Consider the following 23,281-nt stretch of genomic DNA (forward strand, 5'->3'; position numbering starts at 1 on the left):
CTGAATCAGATAAATTAAATGAAGTGTGTGATGATACGTGGGGTTCCTCCGATAGAAAGTTATGGGCGGTATACCCTTTCCCGCCAGAAGTAAGGGCGAGTTGGGAAACACACCTTAGGGTGGATAAGGCGCTCACACGCTTATAAAAACATGGCGTTACCGTCTCTAGATACGGCCGCCCTCAAGAAGCCAGCTGATAGGAAGCTGAAAAATATCATGACAGTATATACACACATACTGGTGTTATACTACGACCAGCAATCGCCTCAGCCTGGATGTGCAGCGCTGAGGGGGCTTGGTCGGATTTCCTGACTGAAAATTTTGATACCCTTGACAGGGACAAGATTTTATTGACTATAGAGCATTTTAAGGATGCATTTCTATATATGCGTGATGCGCAGAGGGATATTTGCATTCTGGCATCAAGAGTAAATGTGATTTACATATCTGCCAGACGAAGACACGACAGTGGTCAGGTGAGGCAGATTCCAGACGGCATGTGGAAGTATTGCCGTATAAAGGGGCGGTCCATCGGACCTGGTGGCCATGGCAACAGCTGAAAAATCCACTTTTTGTTACCCCGAATCACATATCGGCAAAAAAGGACACAGTCTTTTCAGTCTCAGTCCTTTCGTCCCCATAGGGGCAGGCGGGCAAAGGCCAGTCATATCTGCCCAGGGGTAGAGGAAAGGGAAGAAGACTGCAGCAAGCAGCCCATTCCCAGGAACAGAAGCCCCTCACAGCTTCTGCCAAGTCCGCAGCATAACGCTGGGGCCGTACAAGCGGACTCAGGTGCGGTAGGGGGTCATCTCAAGAGTTTCAGTACGCAGGGGGCTCACTCGCAAGGGAACTCCGGGATCCTACATGTAGTATCCCAGGTGTACATTGGAAATTCGAGACATCTCCCCCTCACACAATTCACAGGCTGTATTCCCAGCAGGTGATAATCAAAGTACCCCTCTTACAACATGGAAGGGGGTAGTATCCCACACTATATTGTGGTACTGAAGCCAACCGGCTCGGTGAGATCTGAAATATTTGAACACTTACATACAAGCGTTCAAATCAAGATGGAGTCACTCAGAGCAGTGATAGCGAACCAGGAAGAAGGGGACGATATGGTGTCACTGGATATCAGGGACGCTTACCTACAGGTCCAAATTTGCCCTTCTCACCAAGGGTACTTCAGGTTCCTGGTACAGAACTGTCACTATCAGTTCAGACGCTGCCGTTTGGGTTGTCCACGGCGCCCCGGGTCTTTACCAAGGTAATGGCCGGAATGATGATTTTTCTTAAAAGGAAACATGGACGCTTTCCTGATAAGGGCAAGGTCCAGAGAACAGTTGGAGGTGGGAGTAGCACTATCTTAAGTAGTTCTACGTCAGCACGAGTGGATTCTAAATATTCCAAAATCGCAGCTTTTTCCGATGACACGTCTACTGTTCATAGGGATGATTCTGGACACAGTCCAGAAAAACGTGTTTCTCCCAGTGGAGAAAGCCAGGGAGTTCTCCGAGCTAATCGGGATCCTCCTAAAACCAGGAAAAGTGTCAGTGCATCATTGCACAAGAGTCCTGGTAAAAATGGTGGCTTATTACGAAGCAATTCCATTCGAGAGATTTCCCGCAAGAACTCTTCGGTGGGATCTGCTGGACAAATGGTCCGGATCGCATCCTCAGATGCATCAGCGGATAACCCTATATCCAAGGACAAGGGTGTCTCTCCTGTGGTGATTACAGAGTGCTCATCTTCTAGAGGGCCGCAGATTTGGCATTCAGGATTGGATGCCGGTGACCACGGAGGCCAGCCTGAGAGGCTGGAGAACAGTCACACAGGGAAAAAATTTCCAGGGAAGTGTGATTAAGTCTGGAGAATTCTCTCTGCATAAATAAGCTTAGAGCAAATTTATAAGGCTCTAAACTTAGCAAGACCTCTGCTTCAAGGTCAGCCGGTATTGATCCAGTGGGATAACATCACGGCAGTCGCCCACGTAAACAGAAAGGGCGGCACAAGAAGCAGGAGGGCAGTGACAAAACTGCAAGGATTTTTCGCTAGGCGGAAAATCATGTGATAGCACTGTCAGCAGTGTTCTTTCCGGGAGTGGACGACTGGGAAGCAGACTTCCTCAGCAGGCATGACCTCCACCCGGGAGAGTGGAAACTTCATAGGGAAGTTTTTCAGCATGATTGTGGACCGTTGGCAAAGACCAAAGGTGGACATGATAGCGTCCCGCCCAAAAAACGGGACAGGTATTCCGCCAGGTCATGAGACCTTCAGGCGATAGCTGTGGATGTTCTGGTAACACCGTGGGTGTACCAGTCAGTGTATGGGTTCCCTCCTCTGTTTCTCATAACCAAGGTATTGAGAATTATAAGACATAGAGGAGTATGAACTATACTAGTGGCTCCGGATGGGCCAAGAGGGACTTGGTACCCGGAGCTTCAAGAGATGCTCACAGAGGACTAAGGGCCTGGGGAGCTAAGAAGGGACTTGCTTCAGCAAGTACCATGTCTTTTCCAAGAATTACCGCGGCTGCGTTTGACGGCATGGCGGTTGAATACCGGATTCTGAAGGGAAAAAGGCATTCCATAAGAGGTCATACCTACCTTGGTCAAAGCCAGGAAGGAGGTGACCGCACAACGTCATCACCACAGGTGGTGAAAATATGTTGCGTGGGTAAGGCCAGGAAGGCTCCACGAAGGAAATTCAACTAGGTCGATTCTGCACTTCCTGAAAACAGGAGTGTTTTGAGTCTCAAATTGGGGTTCATTAAGATTTAAATTTCGGCCCTGTAGATTTTCTTCCAGAAAAAATTGACTTCAGTTCCTGAAGTCCAGATTGTAAAGGGTGTATTCCATATACAGTTCTTTTGTGCCTCTAGGGGCACCGTGAGATCTCAACATAGTGTTGGGATTCCTTAAAATCATATTGGTTTGAACCGCTCAAATCTGTGGATTTGAAATATCTCACATGGAAAGTGACCATGCTGTTGACCAATATCTCACATGGAAAGTGACCATGTTGTTAGTCCTGGCCTCGGCCAGGCGATTGTCAAAAAGAATGGGCGGTTTTGTTTTACAAAAGCCCATATTAGAATTTTCCATTTCAACAGGGCAGAACTGGGACTCGTCTCCAGTTTCTTCCTAAAGGGGTGTCAGCGTTGTCACCTGAAACAACCTATTGTGGTGCCTGCGGCTACTGGGGACTTGGAGGACTCCAAGTTACTAGACGTTGTCAGGGCCCTAAAAATATATATATATATATATATATATATATATATATATATATATATAGTTAGGACGGCTGGAGTCAGAAAGTCTGACTTGCTGTTTATATTGTATGCACCCAACAAGCTGGGTGCTCCTGCTTCTAAGCAGTCTATTGCACGCTAGATTTGTAGTACAATTCAGCTTGCACATTCTGTGGCAGGCCTGCCACAGCCGAAATATGTAGATGCCCATTCCACAAGGAAGGTGGCCTCATCCTGGGCGGCTGCCCGAGGAGTCTCGGCATTATAACTTTGCCGAGCAGCTACGTGGTCAGGGGAGAACACGTTTGTAAAATTTTACAAATTTGATACTCTGGCTAAAGAGGACCTGGAGTTCTCTCATTCGGTGCTGCAGAGTCATCCGCACTCTCCCGCCCGTTTGGGAGCTTTGGTATAATCCCCATGGTCCTGACGGAGTCCCCAGCATCCACTAGGACGTTAGAGAAAATAAGAATTTACTTACCGATAATTCTATTTCTCGTAGTCCGTAGTGGATGCTGGGCGCCCATCCCAAGTGCGGATTGTCTGCAATGCTTGTACATAGTTATTGTTACAAAAATCGGGTTATTACTATTGTTGTGAGCCATTTTTTCAGAGGCTACTTCGTTTTGTTATCATACTGTTAACTGGGTTCAGATCACAAGTTGTACGGTGTGATTGGTGTGGCTGGTATGAGTCTTACCCGGGATTCAAGATCCTTCCTTATTGTGTACGCTCGTCCGGGCACAGTACCTAACTGAGGCTTGGAGGAGGGTCATAGGGGGAGGAGCCAGTACACACCATGTGACCTAAAAAGCTTTTTAGATGTGCCCTGTCTCCTGCGGAGCCCGCTATTCCCCATGGTCCTGACGGAGTCCCCAGCATCCACTACGGACTACGAGAAATAGAATTATCGGTAAGTAAATTCTTATTTTTGCCTCTTAGCTAACAAATTTGCTGCTGCGATCAGATATGAATTACCCCCAATGTCGCTTTTTAAATAATAACACTACAAGCCTGCAGAGGGCGCTACAGCGGTCATACAACATTACCACTTACAGCATATGCAACATTTTACACAAAGCGCAAATCTGAGTAAGCACACACAATACAGAACAATGACAGAGCTTTATCGTACCTCCATTAGAGTGCGCAGCGACTCCACGTAGGATTGCTCGGTGTCCAGGAGAGTCAGGAAGACATGTTTCCTCATGTCCTGCAAGAGAAAGCCATTATATGACAGATGCATGATGGGAAGGGAGTGGGGTCAGTCAGGGTGAAGGTTTCCTTATTGAAAATATAGACATTATAATGTACAGGTATATTAGCGGGGGAGGTGCAAAACCAGACTGTCACCAGCCGTGCGCCTAGATTCCCACCTCGTGGATTCATTTGTACCAATATACCACTAGTATATAATAAGGAGATGAAGGCATATTTACTAAAGTGCAGGTTTACAAGATGTTGCCCATAGCAACCAATCAAATTCTGCTTATCATTTATCTAGAACCTTCTAGAAGATAATAGGAAGAATCTGATTGGTTGTTATGGGCAACTTCTCCACATCTATAAACCTGCACTTTAGTAAATATACCCCATGAAATCGGACACCAGAAACCTAAACAGCTTTTACCCCGGGTAATATCCCCAGTCCAGGCCTTACACCAGCAGCGTATACAACGCTTCCCCCCAATGTATGCTTCGTCAGGTGAAATCTGAACTGTTCTAAACACAGCAGGAAAACGTTTGATAGGACAATTACAGCCAGGTTAGTAAATACCACGTGACGTCAGATCCTGACATATATTAGAATATGGGCTGGAAATACAAAACACCACAGTAGCAATCGCAACGCTTTCTAAAAAGGGTTTCCCAAATCCCAGCTTCAGCCATGACTACAGCACTAGGGCTGTCGTGTTACAGGCTGGGTTTTAAAAATGACAGGAGCTGATTGGCTGGTACTTTATCTCCATCCAAGGCTTCGTAAATAGACCCCAGTGTAAGATGTCAGCTCACCCTTTACTCTTCCCTGGGACAGGCTGCTATCCTAGACACATTCCCAACACAATAATCCTGATGGATTAGCTGGAGAAATAATGTCTATGCGATGATTAGAAATCGGGGAGAGGAGGATTATCAAGGGGATTATGGGGGTTTGATAAATTGTCCTCAGTGAATTTTGAAATTCCACCAACTGTAACATTCTGGGGTAAATGTATGAAGCAGTGATAAGATTGGAGAAGTGAGCCAGTCGAGAAGTTGCCCATGGCAACCAAACAGCATTGAAGTAACATTTATAATTTGCATACTATACAATTGTACGGAGCAGCTGATTGGTTGCCATGGGCAACTTCTCCACTGGCTCACTTCTCCACTCTTATCACTGCTTCATACATTTACCCCTCAGTTACTTAATGCTGACGGCCGAGCATCTGATGCATTCTTCATTCATCTTTCTGACGGACATTGTTACTTTATTACAGGGTCATTCAGGAATTCCGGCTGCTAAAGTAAGACGTGCAGGAAGGAAATCAGGAAACAATACGAGGATGAGAATTGCTTCCGAGCTGCCCTGAAAGTGTCTGTATAAACGCTCAGCCGCGTCCCTGGGAGGGGGGGGGGAATCACGGGCTGGCTTCAGCCGCAAAACATATTATTCATTTGCTTACATTGATTTTGTCCTGGGGCAGGGGCACAGTAACCAATGACAACGGGAATCTGCAGCTGGAGAGCTATGGCAGCCCCCTACCCTAATTACAGAAACCCACACACTTAACGTGCCCATAGTATGAGAGAGAGAGAGAGACGATCTCAGGATCTGTGCTGGCAGGGCATGCTGGGACTTGCAGTGTTACAATCATATCACTGCGTACATCGGGTCCGTACAGAGTTACTTTGCATGCGCTATTTCTCTCCATTGTGCATTAAGAGGTCTATTCATGAAGCAGTGAAAAGTGTGGAGAAGTGAGCCAGTGGAGAAGTTGCCCATGGCAACCAATCAGCATTGAAGTAACATTTATAGTTTGCATATTATACAATTGTAGGGAGCAGCAGATTGGTTGCCATGGGCAACTTCTCCACTCTTTTCACTGCTTCATGAATAGACCCCTTACACTCCATCTAAGGTTTAAACCGTGGAATGGCGATCGAGCGATGTCATCACAAATAATGGTACGAGGGCGGAAAAAATCATCAAAATGATGCCGCCCTACCGATGTCCCGATGTTTTGTACGCTGCGCTATATCCTTGTGTCATATAAATAAATGTTCATAATAACATTAATAATAATATTACAAGGTTTAAATCGATTATGTATAGTTTTCAGAGTAATACACAGCAGGTATCAAATAGCAATAACGCTTCTCCTAAAAGTCCCGGTTTGAGATGACTGTCCCTCCACCCCAAACGTCGGCACATTTGCCCTGACTTACGGTAAATTGCAAAGTATGTACCCGTGGACCAGGTGGCACAGCCCCTCTGGAGAATGCAGTCATTGCAGGGGGTTTATAGAAGAGGGAGGGCACAGCCCTACAGATGCGCTGGACACACAGCCCGGCGAGGCCCAGCGATACATCTTACATGTTCAGAGATACAGATATAACGCTGACATGTTTAAAGATATAGAATGGGGAACAGATACTGATCCGGGATAGACCGGAGAGAGGCGTAAGGGAACACCAATCTCAGTGACTTAGTAATGACACTACATCCAGCGGTTCTCAGAAGATACTGGGTAAGCCTTTATATCATGTCTAGCAACAGTCCTCAGTAGTAAATGTATTTCCTGCTCATTCCTGGGTTCTCCAAGTCCCGGGAACAGTCCCTGGATCAGAGTTCCACGGCTCGCTGCGTGCACATAACAGACACACCTCAGACAAGAGACTATCTCGCTGATAACTGATCACAGTGGTGAAAGAGTTAACTTCCGGTTCCTGTCATCCAGCCTGTGCTGCGGCGGGATCAGGAGAACCCTCCCCTGCGGCGCTGTCGATAGACACGCTATTGCAATCCCAAGACGATAACTATCGCGGTCAGAGACGAACTCTGAAAAGTTACATATTAGGGTTAGGGGGGGGGAAAAAAAGAAATGGCTTTTTTGTTTTGAAACTTTTTTTTTTCATTAATGTTTTAAAGGGGGAAAAAATGGAATCATGTATTCGAAACTTTGATTAACCATATTTGAATACTTTCTAACATTGTTAATGTTATTAGGATTTGATTTATTTGACGTCTTTCAATAAAACAAATTTTTGACAACTTATTATTCCTATTACATCTGAATATATGTAGATAGACTGAACATATTAATACCGTACAAGGTACACTCAGAGAAGATGATTTTGAAAATAAGAACAAGTTCATGTTAAGCATTAGTCCTACTTATTACTTATTACAATTACATTAATCTAAATAGTAGTACAAAATGGAAAATGCAAAAGCACTTTTCAGAGACACACACACACACACACACACACACACACACACACACACACACACACACACACACACACACACGTTAAGCATTAGCACTGGGCATGCCACTGGCATTAAACATTTTGAATTAAAACACTAGTCCCCACTTAGAATTGTGGCGAGTGAGATACGATCTCTGATATCTCCTGCGTTAGCCTGTTATTAAATAGCCGTTATTGCGATATGCCTTAATTATGCAGAAATGGGCAATGCTGCACGATACAAGATATAAGATATAATAAACAGGCCCCTTACAATATAAACACACACACACACACAACAGGAGCGTGCCTTCCCAGCAGACAATGATCTCACCCGTCACTGTGCGGCTTTAAATCATATATTATCAGATAGACATAATTACAACTCTGACAATTCAGATTAGGATCAAGGTCGGCCATCTTTCCGGCTCACCCAAGTGACATGATACAGAACAGAGGAGGAAGCTGACAGGGGGTATAAGAGAATCAATCTAATATTATCCATCAGCAGAAACAAATCGTATTCCATGGCCACCGAGATCCCCTTCCCCCCTCCTATACTAAACGCAGCAGCAGAGAGGTTGTGCTGGAGATTATAATACACCTTTCAGCTATGTTATAATCGTGTTATCAAGCTGCGTTATATCATAGCACAATAACAGCTATATTATCCGGCTGCTACAACAGGTACATACACTGCGCCATCTAAGCCAGACCTGGCGCCTATATAAACGCTTTTCTTAGTGCAGTTTGCAGGTAATTTGTTTCTGCTAAGGAAGATTGTTCCAAAGATTCTTCATTTTTAGAAATCTTATGTCCAGATTACCGGCAAACAAGAGCGCGAACGTGGACAGCGTGTTCAGGGACGGGGAGTACTCAATTAGCAGAAGCGCATTTGGGAGCAAGAGTGATGAACAGGATACACAGTATTAGGACGTAGGTAAGGTAGCGTTGCACACTTCAGCAGCACTTGGAATTAATTTCCCCTGATTGGGAATGTAGACTGTAAGCTCCACTGAGATAGGGACTGTGACTGATGACATATTCTTTGCACAGCTCTGCGTAATGTGTTTGGCGCTACATGAACAATCAATATTAACCATTTCCCTTGTTTGCTTGTTTTTGTCTTCAGGCTGCTATTAATGATTTAGACTTCTGCATAATTTGCACGTGGTCATGTAACTTCCATGGCAGCCAGTCCCATGTCCCATGATGCAGTGGGCAGAGAGGCTATGGAACACCCCTCTGAGCTCTGTCTGCACTGTGCCCCCCCCACCCCCCTCCCCATACCCACCTTCTCCTCGGTTCTGCCACTACATGACATGCTGAAAGCTGTATGTCTGTGCCTGTATAACAGAATGATTGTACAGCAGACTGGATGGCTTGAAACCATTTTCTTTTCCCTCCAGGGCAGTTTTGAAAAGGAGATAATGTGTAGAAGGAAAGCTTAGAATAAGAACTATCAGATGCATGCTTAAAAAATACATAACTTTAAAGGGGGGAAAAATCCATGCGGGATTGCTGCTTTAAGTGCATACAACCATGCAATGCGTTGGGTAGGAAATGCCAGCGGTCAGAAGACCAGCCGCAGCATCCCGATGCTTAGTATCCTGACATGGGTAAAGAAAGTATACTTATCTTACCCCAATGTCCACCTCCTCCCGTAGCCTAAACCTAACCCTCCCCCCCGCAGCCTAATCCTAACCCCTCCTTCCCACCTTAACCCCGCAGACTAACCCTTACCCCCCCCCCCCCCTCCCCTCCGCCTAACCCTAACACTCCCTTTCCTGGAGCCTAACCCTAACTCTCCACCCACAGCCTAAACTTACACCCCCTCACCCCCTTCCTGTGGCTTGCCTGCCTGGTGGCCCAGTCCACGCTCGTGGATCCCGTCGGTTGGGATTCCGGCGCCAGGGTTGGGATTCTTGTCGACATATTCTAGTTCTGGAACATGAAACGTGGTTCATATTAACCCAATCAGTGGGCAGGAGAGGGGCATTTACAGGTGTGCCCGGCACGGGTAGTAAGCAGGCAGAAGACTTAGTAGTCCCACAGCCACGTGGTATTACAGTGAGTGTAAAGGGCACCATATGAGAGACTGCGCAGGAAACAGGCATCTCCGCTGTTCCATCATAATAGTCTAATATTAGACAGTCATCGTCTTTATTCACCGCACAGCGACAAACATGCTAAGTAATAATACATCACCTAGGAAACGCTGATCTAGTAACACTAGAAATACCTAAATTACCGACACAAGGACACATCTCAGTACGGAGAAAATTGCCCACTCCGGTAAATCCATTATCTGTCGCGGTAAGGATGGAGAATGCAGAAACATTTGGGAATCGGAGATTAAGTTATTTTATTTTTATATAAAGTATAAATACAGAGTGGGGTAAAAAGCCGCAGAGTCCGCCAGCCTGGCAGCTGGTTATATACGTCTGCCAGTGCGTCAGGGTACCATCACATATGAACACTTACATAACAGGCAATGTCTACCTTACAGTGACAGAAGACGTTCCGTGGTAAATGTGCCGCGTGGTTCGGTGGTAAGCTGGCTGCGCACTACAAGTCTCAGACCAACGCAGACCCCGGCTATTTACTGTAGTTTCATACCAATTTCTCAGATTTGCCGGCTAAGCAATTGGGTCTGACCCACTGCTCACCCTGAATGGGGTGACATTCCATTTTCAGTGGGAAGAGTGTGTAGTGGATGATATAATGCTAAGGGGGCACTGACATGTGGCCTCTGTCTGAACTAGGCACTGCCAAGTGGCATCATTTGAACTGGAGGGCACTGTAACGGGGCATCAGCTGAACTGGAGGGCGCTGTAACGGGGCATCATCTGAACTGGAGGGCACTGTAACGGGGCATCATCTGAACTGGAGGGCGCTGTAACGGGGCATCATCTGAACTGGAGGGCACTGTAACGGGGCATCATCTGAACTGGAGGGCACTGTAACGGGGCATCATCTGAACTGGAGGGCGCTGTAACGGGGCATCATCTGAACTGGAGGGCGCTGTAACGGGGCATCATCTGAACTGGAGGGCGCTGTAACGGGGCATCATCTGAACTGGAGGGCGCTGTAACGGGGCATCATCTGAACTGGAGGGCGCTGTAACGGGGCATCATCTGAACTGGAGGGCGCTGTAACGGGGCATCATCTGAACTGGAGGGTGCTGTAACGGGGCATCATCTGAAGTGGAGGGCGCTGTAACGGGGCATCATCTGAACTGGAGGGCGCTGTAACGGGGCATCATCTGAACTGGAGGGTGCTGTAACGGGGCATCATCTGAAGTGGAGGGCGCTGTAACGGGGCATCATCTGAACTGGAGGGTGCTGTAACGGGGCATCATTTGAACTGGAGGGCGCTGTAACGGGGCATCATCTGAACTGGAGGGCGCTGTAACAGGGCATCATTTGTCAGAATGTGTGGGTACTGAGTAACGTAATGTGTACTGGCAACCCTACAATGTGACATAATGTAAGCTAGGGCACTACTATGGCTCAGAAAATTAACTAGGGCACTATTATGAGGCGTAAAATTAACAACGGCAGCAGAGAGGTGTTTCTCCTGCATTGGGACAGAGGCCTCTTCAAAATGTTGCTATGGGGCACACAAACTTCTGGTTACAGATCTGTGACATAATTATCGCCCATGTAGGTCAGATATATTTATCAGGGACGTGCAGTCAGGGGAGGCAGTGCCTCCCCTGTGATTAATTATTGAAATAATAAAAAGAAGATAATTATGACACATATTCTGTGTCATAAGTATCTTCTTTATTGAATCCTACTCATTTTACTGCTTTAAAGCAGTTTGGGAGGCACTGACAGCAGGTGCCTCCCGTGGATAATGGGAATGGGACAGTGCGGAGGGCGGAGCCTAGCACTGGGCTGTAAAAGCCCATGAAAACACATGGGGAAAGCGGCACTGTTCCAAGTGCCTCGCTGACAGGGACACCACCCCCATGTCAGCGAGGCACCTGTGATTGGACAGCGGATCCAGGGCTGGATCCGCTTGTCCAATCACCCACATGCGGCGCTGCAGGCGGCGGGTCCCGGCGTGAATGATAGGCGGGAGTAGCGGTGGCCAGTGTGTCTGCGGCTTCCCCCCTTCCCGTCCTCCGGCTCCCGCTCACCTTGCCAGCGGCGGCGGCGGTCCTGAGGAGTGTGCAGCTCTCCCCCCCGTCCTCTCCCTCTGGCTCCGTCCTCCCGGCTCCCGATCACCTGACAGCCAGCAGCGGCTTGTGCGGCTGTCCTCCTCCGCCGGCTCCAGCAGCAGCAGGTTAGTTCTGTGTGTTGTGTGTGTTCGTGTTTTTTTTTTTTTTTTCCCTTCTCTCTCTCTCTCTCTCTCTCTCTCTCCCTCCTCCTCCTGTGGATCATATGTAAGCATAATGCTCATTTTAACAGGTACCCCTTTGGATTCTACTGGACAAGTGGACGTGACCGGCGTGGGATGTAGGTAAGTAATCTCTCTCATTTTTACAGGAACCACCTATTGGATTCTACTGGACAAGTGGACGTGACCGGCGTGGGATGTAGGTAAGTATGTGTGAGTGTAAGTGTGTATTAATAAAATTTTACTGTCACGGTGTGTGTGTTTGTGTTTTTATTTGGGTATTTTTTGTTGTTGTAGAAATACAGGTACCAGCGAGCCCGTTATTTCCCCGCCTGCTGGTACTTGAGGTTCTCCAAGTACCAGCAAGCGGGGGAGGCTTGCTGGGCCTTGTAGTTCCACAACAAAAAACAATATTCTTTTTTTACACACATGGCTATCAGCCTGGCACCCACCGCCCAGGGGTGCTGGGGACAGCCTCGGGCTTCACCACTGGCCCTTGGGTGCCTGGAGGGGGGGGACCCCTTGATTTAAGGGGTCCCCACTCCTCCAGGGAACCCCGGCCAGAGGTGACTAGTTGGGGGGGGGGGGGTAATGCCACGGCCGCAGGGACCTACATAAATGTGTCCCCCGGCTGTGGCATTATGTCCCTGGCTAGTGGAGCCCGGTGCTGGTTTTAAAAATACGGGGGACCCCTACATCTTTTGTCCCCCGTATTTTTGGAACCAGGACCGGACTAAAAGCCCGGTGCTAATTGTCTAAATACGGGGAACCCCTGTCCAATTTTTTTCCCAGTATTTAAACAACCAGGACTGGCTCAAAGAGCCCGAGGCTGGTTATAATTAGGAGGGGGGACCCCACGCATTTTTTTTTTAACCCATTCAGACATTTCTCCATTAAGTTAATGGAAGCCCTGGACAACAAAATTGCATTCATGTCCTCCTCCCACTCCCTTCCCAGTCCCAAATACTAATTTTATTTATTTTTTCTATAAAAATGTACACTATAAAAATGTACACTACACTACAAGTATGATGAGCAGGCAGCGGGCATTGGCGGCATCGGACTGAGATAGAAATTAGTGGCGGAGGGCTGAGTCAGTTGATTGTGGGCAAGTTTGTAAGCCTTTGGCGGTGGCAGCGGGTACCGGCTCAGAGGCAGTAGCAGGCATTGGCTCGGCGGTGGTAGGGGTCATCGGCAGGATTCAGGGGACATTATGACTGCAGTGCCTCACCAGCCACTGACCTCACCGCACGCCACTGATATTTATAATGGGTAAAAGCCCGGCCTCAGACTGAGCAGAGCTATAAGCACACGAGAGAACAGAAAGGAGAGCTTACATATAGCAGCGTAGAACTCGGAACACTGGATGCCACCTGTTGTGCTGCCAATAGCAGCCCAGGAGGAAGCGATGCCAGGGAGGGGTAGATCCTCATTGCTATCCTTCCTGTGATATCTCATGGCCTATACGGGAAACCCAGTAACATGGTAAATCCAGGAAAGCCTACATACAGTAGCATTAATAGATAGGCAGCTTCTGTAACCCTACCTGCAACTGTCCCCAATTTAGCAGGACAGTCCCGTCTTGCGGGCTGCAACATACTCATTGCTGTGCAGTGTTTTCAAGCGTGGCCAGGGGAACAGGACCCTACGCAGTGCCTGTATGAGGCTGCATTCTATGGGGTCTATTCATGAACCAGTGAAAAGTGTGGAGAAGTGAGCCAGTGGAGAAGTTGCCCTTGGCAACCAATCAGCATTGAAGTAACATTTCTAATTTGCATGCAATACAGTTGTACGAAGCAGTTGATTGGTTGCCATGGGCAACTTCTCCACAGGATCACTTCTCCACACTTTTCACTGCTTCATGAATAGACCCCTATATATGGAACGGGGATATATACTTTGATAACATTAAGAACAGTTCGAACAAATTCACTTTCAGGATGATTTATAAACCCACGGGGTGAACTGTTTGGGAGGTCAAGAAACAAGACAAAGCCAGAAACCGCGGCGACAGAAAGGATTCCCCCACAGATTCTGCAGAACATCGCTACGTCCTTGCATCTGACAGGCGGCCTCAGGAATTACGTGGCACCGAGCAGGCACTCTGCCCTCCACCTGAGACGCTTTAGATGCGCCATGTGAAACGCACGCTATTCTCTCTCAGGAGTGAAATGGAATATTGAGGTGGAACAAATCAGAAAATAATGACATTTCTGAAGGTGATCGAAGTGCTGAAGGGCCCAGTCACACATATGAGCCGGAGAAATGAGTAAATACGCATGAAAACTACCGCGTATAAAGATATAAATATCCTGCATTAACACTTGAGGAACAGGGGACGTCTAGTTTTGCAGTGGCGGGAGCTCTTACAGCGCCTACTTCCTATGTGCTTTCCGTGCATTTATTCCATACATTAAAAGCGAATAAGCCCCAGACACCCAGCCGCAACCCCGTCCCAGCACTCCCACCGGCGTCCTAGATGTTAAATCCCGAACAGCTCTCAAGTTGCAAATACACAAGAGAGAGTCAACTGTTGATCTACCCTTCCGTGTCTTTGCGGTGCCCAGATAACGAGCGCCACTGCACGGCGAGTCTGCCAGGCCGCTCTGCCAAGCATGTGTTAATTACAGATGGATCTTCAGTCAGTTTGTTACTAATGCTGCAGATGACGGCTGGATTAGACACAGGGCAGCATCACCCAGAGGAGGGGGGATGAGGGGAGCCGACGCACAGCACAGACTGCACATTAGGTTCCAAGCGTGCGTGCTTCATGCAACACCCAGAAGTGGCCCAAACAGAGTGAGAATACTAGATTTAATACACTTGTCGGGTGCGCAATCTGCTCTGCTTTGTGATGACAAACACGGAGCCCAGGTAACTGATATTAAGGTATCTTCACCTCCTCACAGCAGCGGCGGCCATCTTGTGTGGGCATAGCCAATTCTGACAGAAATGCGATTTATCTACGGACTAGTAACCGACTCCTGTCTTCCTCCTCGGTGACATGTGCAGTGCTCCTCGCAGTGACGGCAGGCGGGAAAGCTGTGTGGTTGACGCGACCACCACCGTGTGTGTACAGCAACACGTAGCGCCAGCAATTGTATGGTATCATGGCTTACCCCCAACATTAGATAGGTGCAATTTCCTTTATACCCAGAGGATATGGAGGGCGCTGTCAGATAAACTATACTGAAACAGGACCAGATTTATCAAGCCTTGGAGAGTGAGTAATTGCACGGTGATAAAGTACCAACCAATCAGCTCCAAACGGGCATTTTTCAAACACAGCCTGTAATATGGCAGTTAGGAGCTGATTGGTTGGTACATTATCACAGTGCAAATTATCACTCTCCAAGGCTTGATAAATCTGGGCCTATATAAGCAGTGATCCTGGGACATCAGGTGCCACAGACTTCAGTAAGAGCTGAGATTTACTACCACAGTGTCCTTTACTTAGAATTCTCTGTATAGCTCCTCTGTCTGTCGCATGGAGACGTGTTCTGGATACGACTCGCAGGTTTGTCTGAGGTGATAAAAAAAGCCAAAATTTAGAAAAGACTGACTGGAAGAGTGTGAAGGAAACCCTGTACTGAGTATTATTTTCACTGCTCTAATTATCTGACTTCGCTTAGTGCAGTTATTGAAAACCAATAATCACCATAATTGTCCTCTGTTATACCAGACGGGCAGCTGATCAATATACTGGCGGGAGGCAGAACATAACACTAATAGGCTCATTTATCAAAGAGTGATACATTTCACTGTGAGTGATAAATTGCACCAGCTAATCAGCTCCTAACTGCCATGTTACCGACTGTGGGGCAGATGTATTAATCCTGGAGAAGTGATAAAGCAGTGATAAGTGAAAGGTGATAACGCACCAGCCAATCAGTAAGGATTTGAAAAATGACAGTTGGAAGATGATTGGCTGGTGCAATTTATCACTCACAGTGAAATGTATCACTCATTGATAAATGAGCCTATAAATGTTTTGTCGTCGAGTCTAGGGGAGCTGAGAGGATGCAGATTACCCAGCCTCCCCAGACCTTGGTAGGCGCCCAGGGGTGAAGGAATGAGGTGCCTACCCCCTCTCCCCCGATAATGCCTTCCGCTGACTGCATTATAGTTCTGACTAATATAAGCATTCATATTAGCGCCTTTATCTGCAACTATGTCCCCAGCCCTCATGCCAGCCTGAAGTCTCGGCAGCCCTTGGCCAGTCACAAGCCATAGCCCTATCTCCATTTTCTGAGGCAGATACGTTTTTTCGCCTCTTTAACAAATACAGGCTGTAATGCTTAGCTGCATCGGTATGAAATTGTACCTTTTCCGAGGAACAGTCCGGGGTGGCCCAATATATTATTAGGAATCTTCTTTCTAACACACAAGCTAAGATTTAGGGAAGACGTAACCCCACGGGAAGGGCCTGGCAGAACACAGGTGAGTGACCTGGGCTGACCCAAGACATAACCTCAATCTCCCCGTCTCCCTGCAGGAAGGGACCAGAAGTTGTCATCTCTCCACAGACCACCCAACCACCCGGGGGCCGACCTCTAATACCCGCAGGTAAGTGGACACTGCAGGTACAACTGTTTCATAAGCCCTCTCTTGGAAAAGGAATTGGAAATTAAATGGGAACAAACAACAGGAATCACCCTCCAAACGGAAAACGGGAATTAACCTTTGTCCGGATGCCCAAGAGCGCGCAAGCAAATCCAGACCCTATTCATTAAAACTAATGCAGGTTGGTTTGGGGGTACCTGGAGCTTTTTTTGTGGGGGAAACTCAGGGGTACACAGTACTGGCATATTTTTTGGGGTCAAATATTTATTTCTTATAACTATAGTTCTAGATACAGTTTCTTGTTTCAGAAATGAATAAAATAAGTGTCTGCGTGCGTATACGGAACGTGGCAGCTGCTATATACTGGAAATTGCACCAGCTAGCAGCTTTAGTACGGGCAGCCTCCTCACAGAAAAAAAATTAGCGCATTCAGTGGGAAAGTCCTGCTTTAATGGGACTGCCCTGAGCCCCCAATTTAATGGGCCTGTCCTGCCAACCACAATCTATTAGCTGGGCGATGGAGGGCTTGGGGGTATTTCCCTGATGCACATGGCAGGGGCAGTTGATTCCGATGCATGTGGTACTAAGCCGTGCCATAGCCACGCCCTCTATGAAGTGACCACACCCCCATCGCCTCATTCCGGGATATTAATCAATGTTGGTAGGCATGTGAATAAAAAGCTTTAAAGCATACAGAAGCGGCACTGTCTCTGCAGACCTTGGGGAACTACATCATGCCGTGTTTACGGACTTACTTTTTTTTTTACTTTATATATTCCTATTCAATACAGATTATGGGGGTAATTCCAAGTTGATCGCAGCAGGAAATTTTTTAGCAGTTGGGCAAAACCATGTGCACTGAGGGGGGGGGGGGGCAGATGTAACATGTGCAGAGAGAGTTAGATTTGGGTGGGTTATTTTGTTTCTGTGCAGGGTAAATACTGGCTGCTTTATTTTTACACTGCAATTTAGATTGCAGATTGAACTCACCCCACCCAAATCTAACTCTCTCTGCACATGTTATATCTGCCTCCCCTGCAGTGCACATGGTTTTGACAAGCTGCTAAAAAAATTCCTGCTGCGATCAACTTGGAATTAGCCCCTCTGTTATATAGCCCATCGCAGATATATACTGATGAGACCAATGTAATAAGGCGTCTTATTGTGGTTTTGGGCGTTACTGAAAAATTAGAACATCTCCCCCCTCCAAAAAAAAAAATCTAAACATTTCAGTGTTAAAACTTTCCAAGCTGGGACTGGCTTCAGTAATCAGGGACCATCAGCGTCTGTATATTGTGGTTATGTCTGACTTACATCTAACAACAATCAGTTTCTGGTGTTTCGAATGTAGGAATCTCATATCACAGTCCTGGGGGTAAATTTACTAAGATGGGAGTTCTATTTAAGACGGGATGTTGCCCATAGCAACCAATCAGATTCCAGGTACTATCATCTAGAAGGTGCTAGATAAATGAGAAGTAGAATCTGATTGGTTGCCATGGGCAACATCCCATCTTAAACAGAACTCCCATCTTAGTAAATTTACCCCCTGGTTTCGTTACTAATAATCATGTAACATGGATGCATCAGGAAAGCAACATGAAACCATCATATGTACAGGAGAGTCACAGCATGTAACAGGGGGCACAGGCAGACCCCTGTACAGGACTTGTTACATAACTCCTCTTATTTACCACAATATGTCACAGCGCGCAGCAAGTGTGTACTGTACTGTACTGTACGCTAGGCTCTCAGGGGAACGCACAGCTTATCACCAATCTCTCGTCTACTCTATACATTGTATGATTCCGGTCATCATACAGGGATCTAATTCATTATCCCTTCAGCGCTTGATGATTAGACCCCATAATGCATAATAATAATAATAAGTTCCCTCATCTCAACTGTCAGCTCTTCTGGCAAATGCATCATGACCCAATAGCTCCTCCAGGCCAGGGGGAAATGGGACTAGTTTAATTATGAGGGGAGATGCGGCGGCTAGTGGGTGGGACAGTGGTAAGGGCGGCGTATATGGTGCCTAATTCAGCATGGATCCTACTGTGATCTCCTGCGCAGTTTATCAGGAAACTGCGGATGCGCAGGAGTTGTTCTGTGCAGAACGGGCCCTAGGATCCCATCGCAGTATTTTTCGAGCGCATCTGCCTGATTGACAGGCAGAGGCGTTAAAGGGGAAGGGACGGGGGTGGCTGGTATTGCCGGAAACGGGGGCGTGTCATCCCCGTTTCCCAGGAGTGGCGAGACAAGGACTGTGTCGCGAGACGCAGTTTCCTTTGTCTCGCAAGGGCCCCTGTGATGGACAGCCTGCGAGGAACATCTCAACCTGAACCCAGGCTGTGACGCGGTAGCATTGCTGCAATCGCAAATGCAGCAAGGGGGTAGTTAACACCTCGTACTGAATCTGCATTTTTACTGATTGTATTTTGCAAAGCGGCCTGCGTGCATTTCTTACTGCATCAGGTCCATGGTCAGCTGTGGTGCATATATGTTCTGTAGCAGTTCAGGGACCGTATTACAGAATACATGCTACAGACACTGCAGGCCAGGTCTCATATCCGCACTATGGGCTTCATTCAGAGATTGTAGGGGCACAGGGCAAGGCCGCTCAGCATTTGTAAGGCTGCCACCCGATGCTTCGGAACTAAGGTTGACCCCTGTCAACACAGCCAGACGGTCGGCTGCCATTTTTTTTATCAGAGCGGCTGCATGTGACGTCACGCAGCCACCCCGAAAACATTCCTGGCCTGCTCCCCGTTCGGACCACCCCGCCCCATCAATGCCGCATTGCCGCTGTCAATCACATTGTGGTCGCATCCATCGCTCATTTATATAACAGTAACAGCAGGGGACTGGTAAGGGAGGCGGGGGACTGGTAAGGGAGGAGGGGGACTGGTAAGGGAGGAGGGGCCCGCATACAGCCTCTGTCCGGGCCCCCCTTTTCTCTAGCCGGCAGCACAAGCCAGTAGACTCTGGCACTGTGACAGATGGTACTGCGCACGTACCGGCCTGCGGACATTTTCCCTGCGCAGATCACCAGGAGAAAGGCAGCAACACCGTATTCCTGGTGATATGTGCAGCACTGCACTGCCGGCATGGGACCCTGGAGAAATATGTATTAAAGAACATGGGTGTAGGGCCCCCTGGAACCAGTAACCCATGTAAACTACACACCCTGCTTTATAGCTATGCCATTGAGTAACAGATACTGGTCATTCCATGTAGAATATAGAACAAGAGAAGTAGTACTGTGTATCTGACTATATTATACTTGCCTACTATAGGGGCCTCCTTTCTGGAAGTGTGAGGTGCAGAGGACATTACAAGAGAGAGTTAGCAAGTATGTGCTACTGTATACATAAAGAATACATACACCCCTGCCCCATCCAACTGTCCTGCCCACACCCGCTTTTCAGGGACTGGCTCACTGTCTCACCCGTGGGTGGCGCGGAGAGGAGAAATTTGGGGAAGTAGGGACATCACTGACAATGCAGCCTATCAATTCACTAGGTACCAGTGACATCACTGAAAGTGCAGCCTATCCAGTGACTAGAAACATAGAATTTGACGGCAGATAAGAACCACTTGGCCCATCTAGTCTGCCCCTTTTTTTATCCTTTAGGCAATCTCAACCGTTTTTGAACCTTAATTCTTTAGGAGCCAGTGACATCACTGAGAGTGCAGCCTATGCATGCACTAGGTACCAGTGACATCACTGAGAGTGCAGCCTATCTAGTGACTAGGAACCAGTGACATCACTGACAGTGCAGCCTATCCAGTCACTAGGTACCAGTGACATCACTGAGAATGCAGCCTATCCAGTGACATCACTGAGAGTGCAGCCTATCCAGTCACTAGGAACCAGTGACATCACTGAGAGTGCAGCCTATCTATAGGTGTGTGCAGACGCAGACATGGGGGTGCCGCTCCGGACTCCCTTCCCCTGCCGCATTATGGTCTACTCTCCCCCTCCCCGTCCAGGACATGGATTGATCACCTGAGCGGCCCAGGTGAGCAGTCTTAGGTAGCAGTGACATCAATGAGAATGCAGGCTATCCAGTCACTAGGAACCAGTGACATCACTGAGAATGCAGCCTATCCATTCACTAGGAACCAGTGACATCACTGAGAATGCAGCCTATCCAGTCACTAGGAACCAGTGACATCACTGAGAATGCAGCCTATCCAGTCACTAGGAACCAGTGACATCACTGAGAATGCAGCATATCCAGTCACTAGGAACCAGTGACATCACTCAGAGTGCAGCCTAACCATTCATTAGGTACCAGTGACATCACTGAGAATGCAGCCTAACCATTCATTAGGTACCAGTGACATCACTGAGAGTGCAGCCTATACATTCATTAGGTACCAGTGACATCACTGAGAATGCAGCCTATCCGATCACCAGGAACCAGCGAAATAACCAAGTCACAAATTGCTTGTAATAATCAAATATGTTTCAGGACACTGGGAATGATAATGAGTTCCGTTTATATGTAGTGAATGGTCTGTGGCGTTTGCCAGGCTGGCTGCCTGTATGGGCACACTTTTGTCACAGCTGGGACACTCTGTTTTGTCATTCATGGCAAAGACACCTGACTTTAGTGACACTGCTGGATGCTTTGAGGGACGCTATTGCGCCAACGATTCCTTTCAAGCCCAGAAAATAAGATATCGTTTTCCTGCGGATGCACCAGAAAGAAAAAAGTATTTTTAATGCTCCCAAACTTTTGCGCCCTAAGCAACTGCCTGGCTTCTCTGCTCACCCATAACAGACACCATTCCTCTCTAAAAACACACACAAAGGAAAATCACTGTAAATGGCGGGATAAACGCGAGTGTCAGAGGGTGGAAAATGGCCGTAACTGGCGCTGATGGAGAGGGGACACCGTCTGAGGTGGAAAGGTAAAGCAGTTATGTCTCTAGGTTGGGCTATACAGTGCACTGGGGCGTCAGCAATACACGGGTCACTGACGGGTAGACAGCAACGAATGGATATTTGTAACCGGCTGGTGCTGCCCGCGTTACATTGCTCATCTACTGCCGCAGCTGCACTCGACCGCAGGATAACTCCCAATCTCCTGACCCAGCTGAGCATCATGGGAAACGTAGTACAGCAGTCACTAAGCTAAAACCTGCTGTTTGCTGTTACAGAACATTAAAGGTGTCAGCCATTTGTAGAACAGCGTAAGGCAATAGTAAGATATCCCAGGCACTAGTAAATTCCAATGACCCAGGGGGGGGCAGAGATCTAGGACTGGACCTGGTGCTGTCACTGCCTGCAGCCTCCGCTAGCTTACGTCGCAGCCTCTGTTGCTTAGAGACCTGTTGCAGCCACGGAACGGCCTTTTGCTCATCTGTGAATTTTGTCAGCAGCATCCCACGTTTCCCTCTGCAGAATCCCTGCTCCCCCCCCCCCCCCACTCCCCACACACACTCCCCCCACCCCCACTCTATTCATCACCTCGGTGATGCTCTGCGGAGTACCATCCCCTCCGGTGTCCTTCACCTGCATCTCCTCCGCGCCGTCCCCGGTCGCCACTTCTGCGCCGTCTCCCATCTCTCGCATGTCCTCCAGTGCGATGGTGAACTGGGCAAGCGTCCTCACCATCTGCAGCATACGGGGCACCTGGGTTTCACCGGCGGTCACCAGCGATGAATCGAGACGGGTAGAGCCGACGAATAGTCCCAAAAAAAATCACACTTCAATCCCCAAAAATTAAATAAAATAAAAATAAAATGAGGGAATTTTTTTTTTTCTGATTTGATGAATGCACTGGGGTTTCCGGGCGATGCCAACGTCTCCGGCGTTTAATCCCTGGATGATGCAGCCCTCACCCCTCGCTGCCGCCTCCTGTGCATGCTTCCCTCGCTCTCCGGCAGGTGTGTTCCTGTTTGTGTCTCCTGCGCTTGTTATTAGCAGACGCTGAGCAGACTGAAGCAATCGCTGGCAGAGGCTGGGGAGGATTAGCAGAGGCTGAGGACCACATTAACACTTTCACTGGTGGAGCGATGTGAGGCAGGGATGGCTAGATGCAGGGGCTGGTTACCGGCGGAGAGACCGAGGTTTCCCCTGGAACCTGCAGATGCTATCGGTCTGTCGCTGACGTCTCAATGCAGCCCTGGAGCATGGTGGCTGGTGTGGAGGCTCTCCATCCATGCATGCACCTACTCCTCATTGCTGAGGTTCCTCCCGGCTGTCCCAGTCTCTCCCGTATCCCCAGGCTCTGTGTGGTTACTGCGTAAGGATGGCTGGTAGACAATGCGGAGAGCCAGCTGAGCTGTTAGATGACGCAGGTGTAGTGGAGCGGCACACATCACAGATGTTACAGGAACGGCCCCAACACATCATCACAACCTCAGTTATTTGGCTCCACCAGCGCGCACCTGACCGTTGCTTTAAATATTCACAAGTGAGTCGCACATTTTGCACAAGAGCTGACACTCACTCCCAGGTGTCCTCGCCAGCAGCTTTCTAAATTTCTCAGCATCACCTGCCCCATCTCGTTCACCGGACGCAGGGTTAACCCGCAGCCTGCTGGGACCCCGGTGTGCCCGCCTCGCCATTTGTACTCTCCAAGCAGGCTGAGTCACCAGTAGAGAGATTGGTGCACTATCAGGCCCAGGATGCGTGTAAATGCACCCGACCTC

At 48.1% G+C, this 23,281-nt stretch overlaps 1 protein-coding gene across 3 annotated transcripts in view; it reads right to left on the bottom strand.

Annotated features, from left to right (window-relative positions):
- ARHGEF17 (Rho guanine nucleotide exchange factor 17) overlaps nucleotides 1-23,281 on the bottom strand; it is a 307,648-nt gene that overhangs the window by 148,298 nt on the left and 136,069 nt on the right. For all 3 annotated transcript variants that reach the window (XM_063951204.1, XM_063951202.1, XM_063951203.1), the window contains exon 3: nucleotides 4,386-4,463. In XM_063951204.1, coding sequence (XP_063807274.1) covers nucleotides 4,386-4,463 — 78 coding nt within the window. The remainder of the gene's footprint in view (nucleotides 1-4,385; nucleotides 4,464-23,281) is intronic.

This window comes from Pseudophryne corroboree, chromosome 2 (genome assembly GCF_028390025.1).
Source record: "Pseudophryne corroboree isolate aPseCor3 chromosome 2, aPseCor3.hap2, whole genome shotgun sequence".
Classification (NCBI taxonomy): domain Eukaryota; kingdom Metazoa; phylum Chordata; class Amphibia; order Anura; family Myobatrachidae; genus Pseudophryne; species Pseudophryne corroboree.